This window comes from Kogia breviceps, chromosome 17 (genome assembly GCF_026419965.1).
Source record: "Kogia breviceps isolate mKogBre1 chromosome 17, mKogBre1 haplotype 1, whole genome shotgun sequence".
In the NCBI taxonomy this organism is placed as follows: domain Eukaryota; kingdom Metazoa; phylum Chordata; class Mammalia; order Artiodactyla; family Physeteridae; genus Kogia; species Kogia breviceps.
The window spans coordinates 63,271,418-63,292,022 of NC_081326.1; the positions used below are offsets into that span (position 1 = coordinate 63,271,418).

Genomic DNA, 20,605 nt, shown 5'->3' on the forward strand with positions numbered 1-20,605 from the left:
CATTTGTCTGGGGAAAAAATTGATTTCAGCAATAGAATGAGCTGTATGCATTCTCAACATAATAAATCCTCTCTACCTTAAATGGTTAATGAATAGGGTAATTTACTAGTGATGATGCCAGTTATCTCCATAGAAACTATATGTATTGATATTGAAAACAACGAGGAACACTAAGACTGTACTAAAAATTAAAGCATCATCATCAATAAGTGTCATTTGAGTCAAAGAGCAATAATTTAGTCATCAACATTGGCAAAATTCGTTGAGTTAAACTCTGAAGTTCTTTAGCTTTTAAGTCAAATAAGCATTTGAATACCACATTGTTTCCTATATCCTTTATCTTGAACAAAGACAACTTAAATTACTAACTTCTCTCTCATATAACTTATGTATTATTAAGTTTAATTGACGCTAACTGATCTCCATTGACTGAAGTTTATAGGTCCTTTCCAGAATGGTAAAAACCATGTTAAATTTTAAAATACATTTTCCATTTTCACTGGAAAATGTAGCATTCCTACTGGCATGTGCTAAAATAATAAGGTATGAGGCAAAATTTATCCATTTGTATCACAGGACATGCTTTTCATGCACTGTCATAAAATCGTATTAATAAGGCCCTCCAATCTTGTAACAATGTTAATGCAGAATTTCCAAGCAATTACTTAGAAAAGGCCAAATGTGTGTTCAAACCCATGGAGAAAGATTCCTAAAACTAATGGTTTAGCATGAATGTCTTTATAGTTTTTCCAAGGGTCACATTTTCAGAAGTGAATATTTTAAAACCACAGAGTGCACACATAGCTCACAAATATGCTAGTATTTGATTATGACTTCATGTAATATCATGATTACATTTAGTAACCAAATTGATTGTGATGTTACATTTTTCCTATAGAAGCACTGTGGGTAGACAATGTCTGGAATCATCCAATACCATAAATTGGTCCACAATTCCCTGAACGGAGGGGAAAAAAAGCAGTTAAAAGGCACAACTAATGAAAAGTTTCTAAAGAAGTAGTGTAGAAAAGTCCTGCTTATGAGGTAGACAATTCTCTCCTCCATTCCTGAACATAGACCAAAGAAGCACTTTCAAGTGCCTGTGGCAGATCAAATGCCTTGCTCCAAATAAATGCGCTCCTAATTTACGGAACCTATGGAATGCTTATGTACCTACCAACCTTGAGGGAGGGGAGGAGTAAACTTAAAACAAACAAACAACCAAAAAAACCCAAAAAAACACAAATCACTTTCCAACACACCAGAATGTATAACATAAAACAGCAGCAATGTATTCTGTCTGTATCACGGTATTTAAATGGCCAAAGTATCTTAGGACTGAATGATTTGATCATTGGGCCCTTTCATCCTTCTGATTTTCTGACTTTGTAGCTTTTTCACTTGGACTCAAATTCTGACATACCAGCATGCTGCACCGGTTTGAAAAATATCCTCTTTTAACAGGTTAGCTTAAAAATGGCTTGGCTTTCACCATTCCAAACTATTTTTGAGCAGAAGTCCGCTTTTTATTGCAGAGCCACAGATTTCCAGAAAAATACCTTCTTAACTACTGCATTCTTTCATCCTCTGGGGGCACAACAAAAACGGGAGTCTAACTTGGGCAGCACCAAGCCTGTGATGGGCTTGCAAGTATGCATCTGCAGTTGCTGGTCTGATGCACGCTTTCAGTTTCCCAGGAAAATGTTTCCTTCGGCTGCTTAAATGAATCCACCTGGAGGTGTACGCAAACAAGCCGCTGAGAACACCTCTGCCTTAACCAAGCAACATCCCTTCTTTCGGACCCTGACACGTCTTCGTTTGATAACCATTTAGCGAAGTTTCCCCCTGCCTCCCGGCTTTGTAGCGCTTTGGAAGGAGGCACCGCAGGCCACCAGCATGGCTGCATGTTCACAAGTAAGCAGCAAGGACTACAGGGGGACAGGAGGGCTGGGGGACGGGAGGCGCAGCAAATCTAAACAAAATCAAATCAACGTCGGTTGGTAATTGGGGCTGAAGCTCCAACTGTGAGGCTGGGGAGGAACCAGCCAAGCGTTGGCCCTGGCTGCCTGGCATGATCCGCGCCTGTCCTACCTGTCCCGGGGACACTCAGGAGGCGCAAAGTTCCCCCCGCCCCCCCGGACTTCCCAGGCGCGAGGCCAAGCGGGCGAGGGGGCCGGCGGCAAGGGGCCCAGGCCGAGGGGCGGCCGGGCGGCCGGGCGGCCGGGCGGCCGGGGAGCAGGCGGGGTAGGGGAGGGCTCTAGGCACCCGCCCCTCCGCCCCCGGCTCGCCCCCCTCGCGTCCCCCTTACCTTGGGCGATGGCAATGGACTCGAAGCGGTGCAGCTCCTTGAGCAGGCAGCTCCTCTCGCTGGAGTGCAGGCTGTAGATGAAGTCGCGCGCGCCCTGCGCCGTGTTCAGCGCCTCCATGGGCTCCTTCTTGGGGTGGGTGCCCAGCTCCCGGGGGCCGCCCGCGGCCGCGAGCGCCAGCAGCCCCCGCCCGCAGCAGCACCAGGACGGCGGGCGGGGCGCGGCGACCGGGCCCGGCCTCAGGCTGCGCGCGGTCCGGCTCCTCAGCAGCGGCAGCAGCCGGGACATGGCGGGCTGAAGAGCGGGGATTCCCCGCGGCAGTCCGGGAGGGCGATTTCTGGCGAGCCCGCGGGAAGAAGGAGCTGGGCTCAGCCCGACCCCGCCCCAATGTCCTCCTGACAGGCAGCCGAGGCACCGGGAACCATGCACTCGCCGGGCCCGCGCGGCTGGAGCCTCGTCTTCAGTCCTCCTTCCCTTCTCAAAGGCTCGCGGCGCCTCCGGTCCCTCCCGACGACAAAAACTTTCTCTGAGGCGGCCGAGCCGGGAGAGCGCTCCCGGAGAAGGCGGGCGGGCAGTGCGGGCGGGCGCCTCCCAACCAAAAAGGAGGGGCGCGGGCGGGCGGGTTCTGCAAGGGTTTGTGTCTCTCAGTCTGATCTTCCAGAGGGATGAGTCAGCCACGCGCCGCCCATCCCCGGCACCGCCCTACCCCGGCACCGCCCTCCTCTCGCCGGTTTTCCCACCCTCTTGCCAGCCGTAGTCCCCACACCGTACGGCTTCCGCGCCCTCAAAGCAGCCGCGCTCTCAGACCACAGCCGCCGCCGCTACCCCTAGCGGCAATATAGGGGGTAACAGGGCGGGACGAAGAAAAGAGGCGGGGTGGGTGAGGCGGGGCCGCGCAGGCGCATTGTGCAGGCTTGCGGGCCGCGCTTTCTCCGTGCTAAAGAGGGTGCACGCGTGTCCCCACCCCCTCCGAAGCATGAAGGTGGAGAAAGAGAGGGACCTTGCCCCTTGCGCTGGCCTCCGGTTGCCTGAGTAGTACGGCTGCCATCCGGTCCCCCCTAGCGCGGTGCCTGAATCAGAGGATGGTTCTGAACGATGCTCCAGCGTGTAGGCCCTCTCGCCCGGCACGGTCCCGGCCACAGCGCCCTGCTCAGGCTTTGGAACATTGAAGCGCCCAGGCCGCGCCCTTCGCCAAGTCCGCGCACACCCAGACTTCGGCCAGACAACCGGGTCTCCGAGGCACCCGCTCTGGGAGCCCCAGAGGGAGGGCTAGGCCAGTTCTCCCCCTTCCCAAGAAGAGTCTGGGACTGAGACCTTGACACTGAGAACACCCTTGCCTGTTCTGACGCAAGCAGCTTAGAGACGCTGGAGCCTGAGGCAAGAATGTCACAGACCTTTTCCAGGTGGTTGTCCAGGTTTGTTTGGTTGGTTTTTTTCTCTTTGCCAAGGTGGAAAGAATTCTGCGATCCTCCACCATTTCCACGTGTCCTAGGCATCTTTCAGGGCCCCAGTTCATAGGGTCTGCTATTCCAAGCTTTAATTTATCTCTTGCTAAGGGAGGAGATCTCTGCTTGATCTGAACCTGTCTAAAGACACTTAGGCTTCCTGTCTTCTTAGAGAATAGATCCACTTAGAGAATAAATCTGCTCAAGTGTAATCAAGATCTAAATCTTATCCTTATCATACCCACTGCTGCACCCAGCCCGAGACCTTGTATGCAGTAAATGTGCTATAAGAATGTAAATGCAATATATAAATTCGAGTCAAGGGAGGAACGGTATCACTAAATCCTCCTACTGCCGTAACCCAGTGGTTCTCAAAGTGTGGTCCCTGGACAGCAGAGCTTGTGAGACATGAAAATTTGTGTACTGCACCAGAGACCTCCTGAATCTGAAACTGGGGGTTGGGTCCTGTCTGCGTTTTAACAAGCCCTCCAGTTAATACTGATGCACACAAAATTTGAGAACCACTGCTCTAACTTAAACATGGAAAGCAATTTTTTTAATTTTTAAATTTCAGGGCAGTGCCTCTGGTGTAATAATGACAAGAATTTTCTCTGTGGAAAGTGGAAGCTCTTTGTAGAGACTTTCTTGTCTTTGAAACCCCCTCCACGTCCCAGCGTTTGTTGGAATCTTCTACAGAGTTATTTAAATTCTTCAGATTTCTACCACCACCACCACCACCCCGACACGCGTATCCCTTTTACCCCCAAGAGATTCTGACTCATTGGGCTTGGGCTGGGGCCTGGGAAGAGAGGTTTGAAAAAGCCCTTCAGTAGGAATTCCCAGCAGTCTCCAGGATACCAGTTTTGTGTTTGGGCTCCAGAAACAGATTGCTGAAAATTTGATAACTGGATCAACCACTTCCTAGCTATGTGTTAGTGTTAGATTGTTTCAGTAGTGGTCCCAATAATCGTGCCTTATGGTATCCACTCCCTTGTGTAGACCTGTCCCACATGACTGTGGGCTCGGCCACGTGACTTGCTTTAGCAAGTGGGACGTGACAACCATGCTCTAAGTGCTTGTTCCTTGGGGCTTGCTGTAACGTGTTTGCTGTATGCTTTATGAATATTCAGTTCTGCTGTAGAAAATAAGAGAAACAAAAATGTAGACACAATTTGCTTATGAGACATGTTACACGCAGAGTAAATGGATATGTGTTGAACACAGATAAAAAGGATGGAACAAATGAAAGTGCTACTTCAGATAGAAGGAGATAGACCAAGTAAACTTTAAATATTAGTAAGGCATGAATCATACTACCTCTCGACTGACAACTATGTCATTCCTAAATTGGCCACCAACTAGTGATACCCATTATAGCCCCATTATGGCCTCATGTAGTCACTGAACAAGAAAAGCAGATAAATCCCTAGCTGCTCAGCCAGCTAATGGCCAGCTACAGTTATGACCAGACACACTTGCTTCTGTATCATTCAGATGTATGTCGATTCCAGACCCCTTCAGTCTGCCAAAACCCCTTGCTTAGCCTCCACTCCAGTCCTTAAAACCATGCCATCTATGGTGTTAAGTGCTATGGTCCTTACACCCTGCTTATACCCTATCCTAAGCTTGTTTATCTACTCCTTTTCTTTCTCCTTGCTTCTCATTCTGTTTTAAATTGGTTGATAAACTGTTGCTGCCCTTTAAGTGAACATGTTAAATCAAACTTAGTGGCTTAAATAGCCAGTTTATTTTGCTTATGATTTTGTAGAAATAGAAATTCAGGAAGGGCTTGCTTGGGCAGTTCTTTGTTGGTGTCTCTTATCAGATGTCACTGCAGCTGCAGTCGTTTAAAGGTTCATCTAGGCTGGACATCCAAGATGGCACACTCATGTGGCTGACAGTTGAGGCTGGCTGTTGGCTGGCTGGAAGCTCAGCTGGGACTGTGAACCAGAGTACCTTCACACACCCCCTCCGACATGTCAGACTTCTCACATGGTAGCTGGCTTCCCTGAGAGCGAGTGTCTGAAAAGAACCAGGTTCATGGCCTTTAATGACTTAACCTAAGAAGTAATGGAGCATCACTTCCACTGTATTCTGCTAGCTACCAGCAAGCCCCAAAGACCAGCCCATGTAAAAGAGAAGGGGATATGGACCTCCACCTCTCAATGGAAACAGTGTCCAAGAATTTGGGGACATGTTTTAAAGCTGCCACATAGACAATGTGATTCAAGCATCTTAATTTGATCTATAAGCCTATCTACATATATTCTTAATCCTTACTAGTCACTTGTGTTATTTCATTTTCTTTTTTTTTTTTTTTCATTTCGCTTGGTATATCAATGTCTTTGTTACTGGTTTCTAAGAACTCATTTATGAAAGGATGTTAACCATTTACTGTGCAGTGCAAATGAAATACCATATTTTATTGCCATCAGTTTACTATGGTGTTTTGTATTTTGGTTTAGTATTAAAATATAATCATGTTGTGCTTTTGGAAAAAAAAAAAAAAGAAAGCCTATCTGTTCCATGACTTATGGTACAATCCTGGAATTTGGCTGCCATATAAAAAGGTTCAGAGTATCCTGCTGGAAAGGCCACATGGAGGAGGAGGCAACAGCCAATAGCCACAGCTAACTGCCAGGCACATGCATGAGGCCATCTTGGACCGCCTAGTCCCAGTCAAGCCCCAGATGACAGCATTGCAAAGTGGTTGAGATCATGAGCTCTGGAGCCAGACTGCCTAGGTTTGAGTCCCCACTCTACCGTTTACTAGATGTATAACCTTGAGCTAATAACCTTTCCATGACTGCTCATCTCTTTGATGGGGATAAGGGCATATTGCTAAGTTTGCTCATCTGTTAAATGGACATAAGGGCATCTGCTTTAGAGGGTTATAGTGAAATTAAATACATGTAAAGTATTTCAAACAGCTCCTGGAACATGTAAGTGCTCAATAAATTATTACTATCCAAATTCCTGTGGACCTCTCCAACCTCTAGGATTAGGTCTTTGGACCCTAATTTGAGAAATAGCTACCTAGCTATCTGTCATTTAATACACATGTAATGTGTACTAAGTGGATCCTCTATCCACTCTCTTTCTCTGAACACTTGAATACCCTAAATATAAATGGAGGAGATGGGGAGAGGGGAGGGTGGGGGGGGTCCACGTATGGAGCTATGGAGAAGTACAGGATAAGGCAGGTCTAACTGTGGGTGGCAAGAGGAAGGTTGTGAGGAAATGGGAGGGTGCTGAGGAGGTAGTGCTAGCAGGTTGGAGAACGTTACAGAAATGGAAGAGGGAAAGGAGGGCCCAGAAGGCAATGCTGGCCTGGGTTCAGCCTAACCTGCACTTCACTTTTAAAGATGACAAACATCATGCCTCACTTAACAGTCACAGTCTCCTCCTCATGAAAAAGTGGTGCTGAATCAACAGTCCACAGTAGGTTACATTATGCAAATACTCTCCAGAGTTCCTGGCATCCCTGTTGCTGTCAGGACACAAGGCCATTTGCTGTCTGCATCTTACAATATGTTATACACCCCGCTATTGCTGTCCACTTTAAAATTCTTGAAATTGTTGCTTTACTTGGTGGGACCTTCAATCATTTTTTTTCTGCCGCATTTTTGCAGTTCCCTTATTATACTTCTTATCCATCAAGTCTTAGTATTCTGACCCACAGAAGTCCCCGCCTCACTGGGGTTGTGGTGAATCAATTGCTGCTTCACAATGAAAACCACAAAATCTTACTAGAAAAATTCAAGAAGACTTAAATAAAGGGAGGAAAAGACCAATTCACGTTTGGAACAGTCAATAGCATTGATATAAGATGACGGTTCTCCCCAAATTAATCTATAAATTCAGTGCAATCCCAATCAAAATCCCAACTTGGTTTGTGTCTCTGTATATGTGTGTGTGAAATGGTCAAACTGATACTAAAATTTATATTGCAATGCAAATGGAGGCAGTATAGCATACCAGAAAGAGCATGGGTCCCCTGACTTTACATCCTAACTCTAATACCTACTAGCTGTTTCAGTTTGGACAAGTTGCCTATGATGCGAAGTCTTGGTTTGGGGGTTTCTTGTTATTTCTTAAAATACCACCTCACAGAGTCATGAGCATAAGATGAGTTAATATATGTGAAACACATGGCACGATACCTAACATGTAGTAGGTGGTCAAAAAATGATAGGTAGTATTAGAAGGCATTAAGATTTACAAATTAGTGTTAGCAGTATCAATGTATCTACAAGTATCGGAGGCTTATGTAACTTCAGAGCTAAAAGAAAGAGAATCCGGGTTTCCCTGGTGGCGCAGTGGTTGAGAGTCCGCCTGCCGATGCAGGGGACGCGGGTTCGTGCCCCGGTCCGGGAAGATCCCACATGCCGCAGAGCGGCTGGGCCCGTGAGCCGTGGCTGCTGAGCCTGCGCGTCCGGAGCCTGTGCTCCACAACGGGAGAGGCCACAACAGTGAGAGGCGTACGCACCGCAAAGAAAAAGAGAAAGAGAATCCAACTGGATCTCTATTTTCTCAATAAGTGTAAATGTAAACAACAGGGCCTTCTCTTCAGACTTTAAACTTGAATTCTTAATGAGGCTTCCAAGTATTTAGATGCCCCAAGAACTATTTTTGAAAAATTACTCCAACTTTGAGCCCAGCAGCAAGATCAGTGGAAGGATTCTTGAATGTTCCTGTTTCGAAAGGAAAGTAAGGCATCAACTCAGACTTTTCTGAGCACCTTTTCAAATAGACTTATTAAATCATCTTCTAACACATACCTAAATTCAAATAATATTGACCCCTCCCCCCTCTGTACCAGCCACCAAGCTAGGACTGGAAGTATAAAAATAAAAAGATACTTTAAGGCCAAATTTTCTATTTTAGACCAAATATTTTCACTGCTGTCAGTTACTACTGTTCAACAGAATCGATTCTCAGGGTGAGAGAGGATTCGCCTTCCTTGTCCCCTTGAAGTTGGGGGTGGCCATGTGACTTGCTTTGGCCAATGAATGGAAACCTGACTGACACATTTTCACCTCCAGATGCAGTCACTTAATTGCCTGTGCTCAGCTGTGCAGCTCTGTCCTCTCCTAGCATGGTGAGATTCACAACATGTATCTAAATGGAAGTTCCATGAAATTGAAGAGGCAGGAAGTAGTGAGCCAATATAGGAGGACAGCTGCCCTGGAGAGTTGCCCCAATCCACAGCAGATTTTGTGTGACAGATAAATAAACTTTTCTTGTGTTGAGTCACTGTGATTTAGGCAAAAGCTCCCATATCATGACTAGTACAGCTCCTACTTTGTTTCTTACACTGAATGCCTCCCTTCACTCCTATTTTCTTTATCTAAAAGGATGCCTGTTTTGGCTCCAGGGTGTTTATTTTTCCTTGAGATTAAGATATAGGGAAACAGGGTCCTTGTTTCCTTTGTCTTGTTTCTGAGCTTTATGTGGGTCTGGGGCCACAGATATAGATTTGGGAGTCAACAGCATTAAGGAAGTGGTTAAATCCATGCACTGGATAGAAAATGTGTAAATGAAAATGTAAGAGGACAGAGACCTGGGAAACAACAACAGTTAAGGGATAAGCAGTGGAAGAAGAAAGAACCAAAAGAAGGAGGTAAGATGATGTGGCAAAAGGAAAACAAAACAAAAAACAGGTGGCCACAGAAGCCAAAGGATGATAAAGTTTCTAGAATGAGTGGTCTTCCGTTTCAAATACAGCAGCAAAATCAAGCAAACTAAGGACAAGATAGTACTCATCAGAAACGATGCGTTGACTGTAAGTGGGTGAAAAAAGCACAGAGTTAATGGGAGAATAGATGACATCAACACAGTAATACAAGCGGGAAGCAGGTAGAGGAGTGGTAACTAACCTGACTGATCAGAGGGAGGTGGAAACTAAACTGGAATGGAACAACCTAGAAGCTTCATTTTAGTAAAAGCCTCAAAAAAGTATAGGAATTGGAGGCATCAGGTACCTCTGAAGGTAGAGATAGAGTTGAGCTGAAAACAAGATCCAGGTGAAAATTTTTAATGGAGCAGTTATAAACCCAGATCCCATGCAGCTGGGAGATAGCCACTCCCTCAACCCAGGAGAAATCTAGAAGTTCACTAGTGGAGAGACACTAGGCTTGGGGGCTCCAGGAGCACCTGAGGGCAAGGGAAGCACACCACAAACAAGGAGATTAAGTGAATGCCAGCAGGCTGACTCATGGATCCCTTATCACTCTCCTGCTCTGCCTCAACAACATTCTGTTAACCATAGTATTCCTCATATTATGCGCCACCAAGGAAGCCCCACATACCCTCTTCTTTTTGCAGGTGTGAACAAAGCCCTCTAGTGTCTCTTCTTATAAGGGTGTTAATCCCATCATGAGGGCCCCACCCTCATGATCTCATCTAATCCTACTTACCTCCCCCAAACCCCATATCCAAATACTATCACATTGGAGTTGAGCCTAAGCATAGGAATTTGTGGGAGACACAAACATAATAAGAAGTGTGTTTGCGTGTTTATCTGTATAGGTGCTGTGGGGCAAGGAAGTGGGAGTAGAAAAGCTAAATCCTTATCTTGCATAGTAAGCAAGCCAGTTAGTGTCACCATAGGACAGCGGTGGTAGTCCACTCTAAACAGGGTCATCTGAGGAGGGTTTCTTTGCAAAGGTTTGGGTGTAGGGGAGCCCCAAGAGATAGTGCAGTCACACAGGGCTTAGAAGAAATTGCACTGTCACCAACCCTAGGCTCACAGGGATGAGTGGAGTGCATGGGGACCACAGTCTAGAATGAGAGTCAAGTACAAAAGGCCTCCCTGAGAGAAGCAGTGACCTCCTGTTGAGGACACAGCCGGCTAGATTAGATGGTCGAGGGAAACGGGAATAAATGTTCTGCTCTCACTGTCTTTTCTCTCTCTCTCTGATCTCCTCTCCAGGTTCTCCCAGCTGGGGAAAAACAAACTCGTCTGGAAGTCAAAGGGCCCATTCATCAGCCCACTGATGTGGTCCATACAGGTGAGTTTCTCTGAACGGAGAGCAGGAGAAGGGTACAGAGTAGATCCAAAGGACAAATGGGAGATAGCCAACACAGTAAGAAAGTCAAAAAATGAAGAAACAATAGGCATAATCTTAATGTGTACCCAGAAGAGAGTTCTAAAGAATTGAAAATAGTTGCCTTTTTTTTTTTTTCCACACCTTGGGGCAGACCAAAGATCGAACCTGTGCCCCTGCATTGGAAGCATGGAGTCTTTTTTTTTTTTTTTTCCCATTTTTGGCTGCGTTGAGTCTTCATTGTTGTGCACGGGCTCTCTCTAGTTGCAGTGAGCAGGGGCTCCTCTTCGTTGCAGTGCGCAGGCTTCTCACTGTGGTGGCTTCTCTTGTTGCGGAGCATGGGCTCTGGGCACGCGGGCTTCAGTAGCTGTGGCTCGCGGGCTTTAGAGCTCAGGCTCAGTAGTTGTTGGTGCACGGGCTTAGTTGCTCCGCGGCATGTGGGATCTTCCTGGACCAGGGATTGAATCTGTGTCCCCTGCATTGGCAGGCAGATTCTTAACCACTGCACCACCAGGGCAGTCCCAGAAGCGCGGGGTCTTAACCACTGGACTGCCAGGGAAGTCCAGTGGTTGCCTTTGTGAAATAAAAATTGAAAATAGGGAGATGCAGGGTTGGGAACTGCTTTTTTAAAAAATATATATCAATAGAATATAAACTGTGTAGAACTCTTTGACTTTTATAACTAAATACAACTTTGACAAAAATAATTTTTAAGTGCTCTTTGGATTTGCAATGAGAAAATCATTGATAAACTTTTGCCATGCAATTTCAGTTAAGTGCTGGGACCTGAGGTCAGATTATAGTGGGTTAAGAAGAGAAGCTGGGCTTCCCTGGTGGCGCAGTGGTTGAGAGTCCGCCTGCGGATGCAGGAGACACGGGTTCGTGCCCTGGTCCGGGAAGATCCCACATGCCGCGGAGCAACTAAGCCCGTGAGCCATGGCCGCGGAGCCTGTGCGTCCGGAGCCTGTGCTCCGCAACGGGAGAGGCCACAACAGTGAGAGGCCCGCATACCGCAAAAAAAAAAAAAAAAAAAAAAAAAAAAAAAAAAAAAAGAAGAGAAGCTGAGATGAGTGGAGATGAATTCTAAAAGGCAGTCAAATGTTGTTAATCAAAGGTTTAGTTAATGTCTTTAACAGCTAGTCTGTTAGCTTAGCTAGGTCAAAGGTACGCTGCCTGTGATTTGTGTTTTAATGACCCTGCACACTGCTACTTTGGGCCCACATGTGTAATCCACGTGTCTAGGATATTCATGTACAGTTTTAGGATTCAGAACATTTTTTTGTGCTTTTAATTATTAAAATGGTTTCTGGCTATTATTTCTTAACCTGTCCCCAAAATATCATCTTGCCTTTGACACCCATTCCTCCTACTGTATTTCCTTTGTATACCTTCCCAACTCAAACTCAAGATTTGAACCATCTTTGACCTCCTCTTTCACTTCTAGCATGTCCTTGCCAAATGCTATACATTCTACCTATTAAATGCTTTTAGCTCCTCATTTCCACCCAGGCTGACCCTGACAGAGTTTAAGCCATCAGGATTTGTTTATGTCACTATGGACTAACTCCCTCTCTAAGCCTTTAATCTCCACCTCCAATACATCCCCTTATTAACTAATGGACTTCCTGGTCTTATTAGAAATTGCTTTTCCAGCCACATCTCTCATTACTTCCCCTTTCTTGAGCCAAACACTCCTTTGGTGCTTGCCAAGAATTCCACTCTCCATGGCTATGTTCATGTTGTCACCTCTGCTTGCAGCACTTTCATGCTCATTTTCTCCATGTGTCCAGTCTTTCCCAGTCTTCAAGGCCCAGCTCTAATGCCTTCCCATGCCTGAGGTGCTCTTGGAGATGCTTTCCAGGAAGGCATGAGTTCCTTTTCTGAAGCCCCTCATCACTTTCTCTGAAAGAAGTCCTTGTGTTCTAGTACATGGGGTGCCTCACTTACAAGCAACTTGAAGGAAACTTCCCTGTCTAATTCATCTTTGTTTACCCTGAACAGCAAGCATGCTATCCTGTACCTATACACGCTCAATACATTTGTTGAATTAAAAAAAAAAATTATTTATTTATTCATTTATTTTGGCTGTGCTGGTTCTCAGTTGTGACACATAGGATCCTTAGTTGCGGCATGCAGGCTCTTTAGTTGCAGCATGTGTGTGGGATCTAGTTCCCTGACCGGGAATCAAACCCAGGCCCCCAGCATTGGGAGCGTGGAACCACTGGACTGCCAGGTAGGTCTCTATTTGTTAACTTTTAAATGAAGTAGCCAATCAGTATTTTTCCTGCTTTATTGAGGTATAACTGGTATACAGAAAATTTGTACATAATTAATGTATATCATTTGGTAAGTTTAGACAAATTTATACACTCATGGTACCATCATCAAAATCAAAGTAATAAACATATCCATCGCCTCCAAAAGTTTCCTTGTGTTCCTTTGTTTTGGTTTTGGTTTTGGTTCTTGGTAAGAGCACCTAACATGAGATCTACCTTCTTAACAGATTTTAAGCACATGATACCTCATTGTTAATCACAGGCACTATGTTGTACAGAAGATCTCTGGAACTTACTCATCTTGTGTAACTGTAACCTTATACCCATTGAACAACTCCCCTATTCCTCTCCCCCCATTCCCTGGTAACCACCATTCAGCCAATCAATATTTGATTTTATGATATACTGTCATTTGAAAGGCAAAAAAGAGCAGTGATCTTAGCAACTATTATAATTACACCAGCTGACTTCAAACCTCAGGTGCCAGAAAGTTAGGAAAATATTATATTATCGTTAAGGAAAAGACAGAGGGTGGGGGAACTGAAAGGTCCTATTAAAATTGAGAAGCCATAACCCGTTATTGTAGCCACCATGTAAATAAAGGTTAAGAACAGAGGTATTGGAGTCAGATTAACCTTGGCCAAAATCTTGACTCTACCCCTTAAGGACTGCATATCCTTGGACCAATTAGCCCCTTTGAGCCTTCTTTCCTCAATTTTCTTCTTGGCAAAATTCAGACAATAATGTTACCTACCCTCCAAAGCCATTCATATACTTAAGTGAGATACAGGCAGACCTCATTTTGTTGTGCTTTGCTTTATTGAGCTTTGCAGATACTGCATTTTTTACAAATGAAGGTTTGTGGCAAATCTGTGTCAGGCAAGTCTATTGGCACCATTTTTCCAACAGCATTTGCTCACTTCATGTCCCTGTGTCATATTTTGGTAATTCTTGCAATATTTCAAACTTTTTCATTATTATTATATTTGTTATGGTGTTCTGTGCTCACTGATCTTTGATGTTTCTACTACTCACTGAAGGCTCAGATGATGGTTAGCATTTTTTAGCAATAAAGTATTTTTTAATTAAGGTATGTACATTGTTTTCATAGACATAATGCTACTATACACTTAATAACTACAGTGTAGTCTAAACATTACCTTTATATGTACTAGGAAACCAAAACATTTGTGTGACTTGGTTTATTGCAATATTTGCTTTATTTATTAATTTGGCCACACCACATGGCTAGTGGGATCTTAGTTCCCTGACCAAGGATTGAACCCAGGCCCTTGGCAGTGAAACCATGGAGTTCTAACCACTGGACCACCAGGGAATTCCCAATATTTGCTTTATTTTGATGGTCTGGAACCGAACCCGTAATATCTCTGAGGTATGCTGGTAATGTACATGAAGAGTTTTGCTGAATGCTTGGAATACATCATACACACTCAGTAAATGATAGCTTCTTTTTTATCATCAGTAGTGAGAACTGTGTTCAGCAGTTGCCAAGAGCACTCACTAGCTTTCGAATCAGACAGAGCTGGGAGTGCTTATTAAAAACGATGAGAGACCACTCAAACTCATTTTACTAGGCCATCATTAAACTCATATCAAAGCAAGTTAAGGACACTGCAAGAAAAGAAAATTACAGGCCAATGTTCTTGATGCACTTAGATGCAAAAATACTCAACAAATACTAGCAAACCAAATTTAACAGCACATTAAAAGGATCGTACACCATAATCAAGTGAGATTTACCCCAGAGGTGCAAGGATGGTTCGGTTCAGCATACACAAATCAATAAATGTGATATGCCACATTAACAGAATGAAGGATAAAAACCATATGGTAGTCTAAATAGATTCAAAAAAAGCATTTCACAGAATTCAACAGCCTTTTGTGATAAAAATTCTCAACAAATTAGGTATAGAAGGACTGTGCCATAACAAAGGCCATATATGACAAAACCACAACATCATACTCAATGGTGAAGAGCTGAAAGCTTTTCCTTTAAGATCAGGAATAAGACAAGGGTGCCCATTCTCACCACTTCTGTTCAATGTAGTACTGGAAATCTTAGAGTAATTAGGCAAGAAAAAAATGGCATCCAAATTGGAAAGGAAGAATAACAAAAAACAAAACAGGGCTTCCCTGGTGGCGCAGTGGTTGAGAATCCGCCGGCCAATGCAGGGGACACGGGTTCGTGCCCTGGTCCGGGAAGATCCCACATGCCACGGAGCGGCTGGGCCCGTGAGCCATGGCCCTGAGCCTGCGCGTCCGGAGCCTGCGCGCGTCCGGAGCCTGTGCTGCACAACGGGAGAGGCCACAACAGTGAGAGGCCCGCGTACCATAAAAAAAAAAAAAACCCAACCAAACAAACAAAAAACAAATTGAAAAGGAAGAAGTTAAATTGTCTCTGTTTGCAGATGACATGATTCATATGAGTAGCATTGACATATATACACTACCAAATGTAAAATAGATAGCTAGTGGGCAGCAGCAGCATAGCACAGGGGGATCAGCTCAGTGCTTTGCTATGACCTAGAGGGGTGGGATGGGGAGGGTGGGAGGGAGGTTCAAGAGGGAGGGGATATGGGGATAGATGTATGCATATGGCTGATTCACTTTGTTGTACAACAGAAACTAACACAGCATTGTGAAGCAATTATGCTCCTATAAAGATGTATATTTTTTAAAAAAAGAAAATCCTAGAGACTCCACCAAAAAATTGTTAGAACTAATAAATGAATTCAGTAAAGTTGCAGGATACAAAATCAATATGCAAAAATAAGTTGCTTTTCTATACATTAACAATAAACTATCTGGAAAAAAAATTAAGAAAGCAATTTTATCTACAGTAGTACCAAAAACAATAAAATACTTAGGATAAGTTTAAACAATTAGCTGAAAGAGCTATATAATGAAAACCATAAGACATTGATGAAAGAAACTGAAGAAGACACAAATAAATGGAAAAATATACCGTTCATGAATTGGAAGAATTAACATTGTTAAAATGTCCATACTGCCCAAAGCCATCTTTAGATTTAAGGCAAATCCTAAAATGCATGTGGAACCACAGAAGACCTTGAATAGCCAGAGCAGTCTTGAGCAAGAAAAACAGCTGAAGGCATTACACTTCCTGATTTCAAGCTATATTGCAAACTATAGTAATCAAAATAGTATGGTACTGGCATTAAAAACAGACACATAAACCAAAAGAACAGAATAGAGAGCCAAGAAATATGCCCATGCATGTACATGTAATATTTGATGAGAATAAACAATGAGGAAAGAATAGTCTCTTTCAATAAATGGTGTTGGGAAAACTGTATATCCACATTCAAAAGAATGAAATTCAACCATTACACAAAAATCAACTAAAAATGAATTAAAAACTTAAGTGTAAGTCCTGAAACCATAAAGTTTCTAGAAGAAAACACAGGGAGTAAGCTCCTTGACACTGATCTTGGTAATGATTTTCTGGATGTGACACCAAAAGCACTGGCAACAAAAGCTAAAAGAAAACAAGTGGGATTATACCATACTAAAAAGCTTCTGTACAGCATAGGAAACAATCAACAAAATGAAAAGGCAACTTGCAGAATGTGAGAAAGTATTTGCAAACTATACATTTGATAAGGGGTTAATAACCAAAATACATAAATAACTCTTACAACTCAATAGCAAAAAACTAAAAAAGATTTTAAAATGGGTAAAGGACCTGAAGAGACATTTTCCCAAAGAAGACATTCAAATGACCAATAGTTATATGAAAAGGCATTAAATATCACTAATCATCAAGGAAATGCGAATCAAAACCACAGTGAGATGTCACCTCACACCTGTTAGCATGGCTAGTACCAAAAAGGCAAGAGGTTACAAGTGTTGGCAATGGTTGCATAAAAGGGACCCCTCCTACACTGTTGATGGGAATGTAAACTGGTACAACAGTTATGAAAACAGTATGAATATTCCTCAAAAAGTTAAAAATAAAACTAAATACCATATGATCTAGCAATCCCACTTCTTGATATATATCCAAAGGAAATGAAATCAGTATCTTGACGAGATATCTGCTCTCCCATGTTCATTGCAGTATCATTCACAATAGCCAAGATATGAAACATCCAAAGTGTCCATGAACAGATGAATGGATTTAAAAAGGTGGTATATTGCTAAAATAAAATAAAATGGAGACTGCTTGAAAATCCCCCAAGTAGAGAAAACCATTTAATCCACATAAGCAAAACTCAGTACAGCTTATTTGATGAATGTAAGCAAAACTTAAGTTATTTCTTCCTCCACACTTCCCAGTTGCTGTAAAGTTAAATAATTAGACCTGCTGATCAGTTTCATAGTAATACATAATCATTATTTAGTATTCACCACATGGAAGACACCACATGTGCTATGTACTTTGCATACCTCATCTCATTTAATCCTCGTAGCCTCGCAAAAGTAGCTTTTGTTATCTCCAGTTGATAGATAATAATAATCATGATGATTATAGCTCTTGAGTGCTTACCATGGTCCAGGTACTGTGCTAAACCTTTAATATAGGTTACCTCTCTTTATCTTTATTAAAAATCCTATGTGGTTGGAACTATTTTTAATCCTCATTTTTCAGATGAGAAACCAGATGTTCAGACAGGTTAAGTAACTTGCCCAAGGTCATACAGCTAATAAATGATGGACAAGATTCAAACCTCTGGTCTCTGTGATTCTAGAGTTCAAGGTTTTTCCCCTCAGAAGCCCAGCCAGCTTCAGGCACAGACATATCTTTGTGTAAGTTTCAAAGTCTCTCAAAATCAAAAAGTCTATTTCTCTTCTTGATAGCTCCAGCAGCAGTTTCCCTCAGTAAATTAACTGTTGCCTGACTAGCTTCACATATAATGACTTTATTAATCTCCAGTTTGAATTTCCCCTTATCATTATGCTTTTTAACTATCCCAAATGATTTCTCCATGTAATGTTGTCCCTGAGGCATTGGAAAATATATCATTTGAGAAAAAGTTGTGTAAGATAATACACTAAATACAGGGTCCATTAAGACCAACCGTAACACAATAAATGTTAGAAAGGATTAATGTATTTCCGTCTTTGCTGCTTGCAACTATTTATTGGCATCCTTCTCTCTGCTTAGCACTGTACTAGGCATTCTGACCTTGCAGATCCATGACCTCGTCTCCCTCCCATGATTCTTTGCTCCCCCTTTCTTCAGCCACTAATCCGCATGGTCATACCTGGCTTGGACATCACAAATAATGTCAATACCTCAATGTTCAGTTAATGCACTTCCCTCTCTGATCATCACTTTCTACCCTTTTAGATACTCTTATTCTTACTCCTCCTCACTATAGTTGTTTGACCCTATGGGGACCTTTAATCCATTGACTCTACTATTTTTTTTTATTATCCACCAATCCTTGTGTCCTCCCGTCCCTTTGAGCCCATCTTACATTACATGGCGTTATAATGACTCTCTTTGAAGCTCTGTTAACTTGCTTACCTCCCTCTCTCTCCATCCTCCTTATTTGGCAAATTGTCAACTGGCTAAACTCAAATATTTGCCAGATATCCGTGCCAGCTCCTAAGAAGCCACATATGGCAGTGGAGCATCACAACCTTCTTTACCTGTGCCAATTTCTGGGCCTTCTCTCCCTTTACAATAGACGAGGAGTTCCTGCTCTCATCAGAGGTGTGGTCTATGGAGCTTTCCTACTTCGGTAGACTACTGCTAGAATTAACCCCCAGTGTCTTTCATCTTTAAGTTCTCCCTACTGGATAAAAGCATAAAAGCACCTTCCATTATTTTCCATCTTTAAACAAAACAGGTCTCTTGAACACACTTATTTATAGCTGCTGCCCCATTTTTCTGTTTCATTTCAGGGCAGAACTTCTGACAGAGGTGTTTGTGGTCAGTATCTCCACTTCCTCACTTCCCATTTACTCTTTCACCCTCCCGGTGAGACCTCCACCGCCACCACAGCACCAAAACTGCTTTTATCTGAAAATTAATAAGGGCAGTGTTGCCAAATCCAGTGTTCACTTCTTTGTACTGATTTTCTTCCAAATCTCAAAGGTATATGCAGTAATGAACTACCCTCTTATTCTAGAAATGCTTTTTTTTTTTTCTTTTCTGGCCACACTGGGTGACATGAGGGATCTTAGTTCCCCTACCAGGAATCGAACCTGTGCCCCCTGCAGTGGAAGCGTGCAGTGCTGACCACTGAATCTCCAGGGAGTTCCCTTTTTTTTTTTTTGACAACTGGGAAAACACTCTTCTGGTTTTCCTACCATCTCACTGGCAGTTCCTTCTTCTAAGTCTTCTTTAAAAGTTCCTCTGCATTACCCTGGCATGTTCTAGGGATTGCTCCTCAGCTTATTTCTCTTTCTACCTACACTTGCATCTTAGGTGGTCTCATTCAGTCCCATAGCTATAAATGTCACCTAATCTATAGGCCAGTGATTCCCAAATCTCTGTCTTCAGACTAACATGTCCAGACTCATGTATTTAACTGTTTACTTGACATCTTTAGTTGGATGTCCAATATGCATCTCAAATGTGACAAAGGCAAAGAACTCATGATTCTACACCATTTATCCCCAATCTAGCCCTAGGTAAGCAGCACTACTATCCATCCAAATTCTTGGGTCAAAATCCTAAATGTGAAATGCCTGTAAAAGGCAAATCTATAGAGAAAGAAAATAGAGTAGTGATTGCCTAGGTGTCCTGTGTTGAGTGATGGCCCCTAGAAAGATATGGCTGTGTCCTAATCCCCGGAATCTATGAATATGATGTTATTGGAAAAGAGTCTTTGCAGATGTAATTAAGGATCTTGAGGTGAAATCACCCAAGATTCCCCAGGTGGGCCCTTAATCCAATGACAATTGTCTTTATAAGACAAGAAGAGAAGACATGGAATAGAGGAGAAGGTCATGTGAAGATGGAGGCAAAGATTGGAGTACGCAGGCATAAGCCAAGGAATGCCCGAAGCTGCCAGAAGCCAGAGAGGTAGGGAAGGATTCTCCACTAGAGCTTTCAGAGGGAGCACAGTCCTGCTGACAGCTTGATTTTTGACTTCTGGTTTCCAGAACTGTGAGAAAATAAGTTTCTGTTGTTTTAAGCCGTCAAGTTCCTGGTAATACACTAGGGCTGCTGGGTGGAGGGAACCGAGGAATGACTGCTAATAGGTGTGAGGTTCCTTTTGGGAATGATGAAAATGCTCTAAAATTATATTATAATCATGGCTGCACAACTCTGTAAATATACTAAAAAACCATTAGTTTGAAGACACTAAATGGATGAATTTTTTGGTATACAGATTATATCTGTATACAATAGCATTATGTCTAAAAAATCAATGTACATACCTTAATTAACGAATACTTTATTGCTAAAAAATGCTAACCATCATCTGAGCCTTCAGCAAGTCATCTTTTTGCGATCGTAACATCCAAGATCGCTGATCATAGATCACCATAACAAATATCATAACGAAAACATCTGTGTCTCACAGAGA

General features: G+C 43.2%; 2 protein-coding genes across 5 annotated transcripts in view; one reads left to right on the forward strand and one right to left on the reverse strand.

Moving 5' to 3' along the window:
• Window positions 1–3,163, reverse strand: part of TMEM65 (transmembrane protein 65) — a 45,481-nt gene extending 42,318 nt beyond the window's left edge. Inside the window, exon 1 of one of the 2 annotated variants that reach the window (XM_067017477.1) lies at window positions 2,309–3,163. In XM_067017477.1, coding sequence (XP_066873578.1) covers window positions 2,309–2,594 — 286 coding nt within the window. In that variant the 5' untranslated portion in view covers window positions 2,595–3,163. The remainder of the gene's footprint in view (window positions 1–2,308) is intronic. The other variant, XM_059043428.2, reaches the window with a different exon arrangement.
• A 50-nt stretch (window positions 3,164–3,213) lies between these two features.
• The window catches only part of TRMT12 (tRNA methyltransferase 12 homolog), an 83,799-nt gene continuing 66,407 nt past the window's right edge, over window positions 3,214–20,605 (forward strand). For 2 of the 3 annotated variants that reach the window (XR_010837496.1, XM_067017472.1), the window contains exons 1-2: window positions 3,215–3,721; window positions 10,686–10,764. The gene's annotated coding sequence lies outside the window, so the exon portion shown is untranslated. Of the gene's footprint in view, window positions 3,722–10,685; window positions 10,765–20,605 lie in introns of all 3 variants that reach the window. The other variant, XM_067017473.1, reaches the window with a different exon arrangement.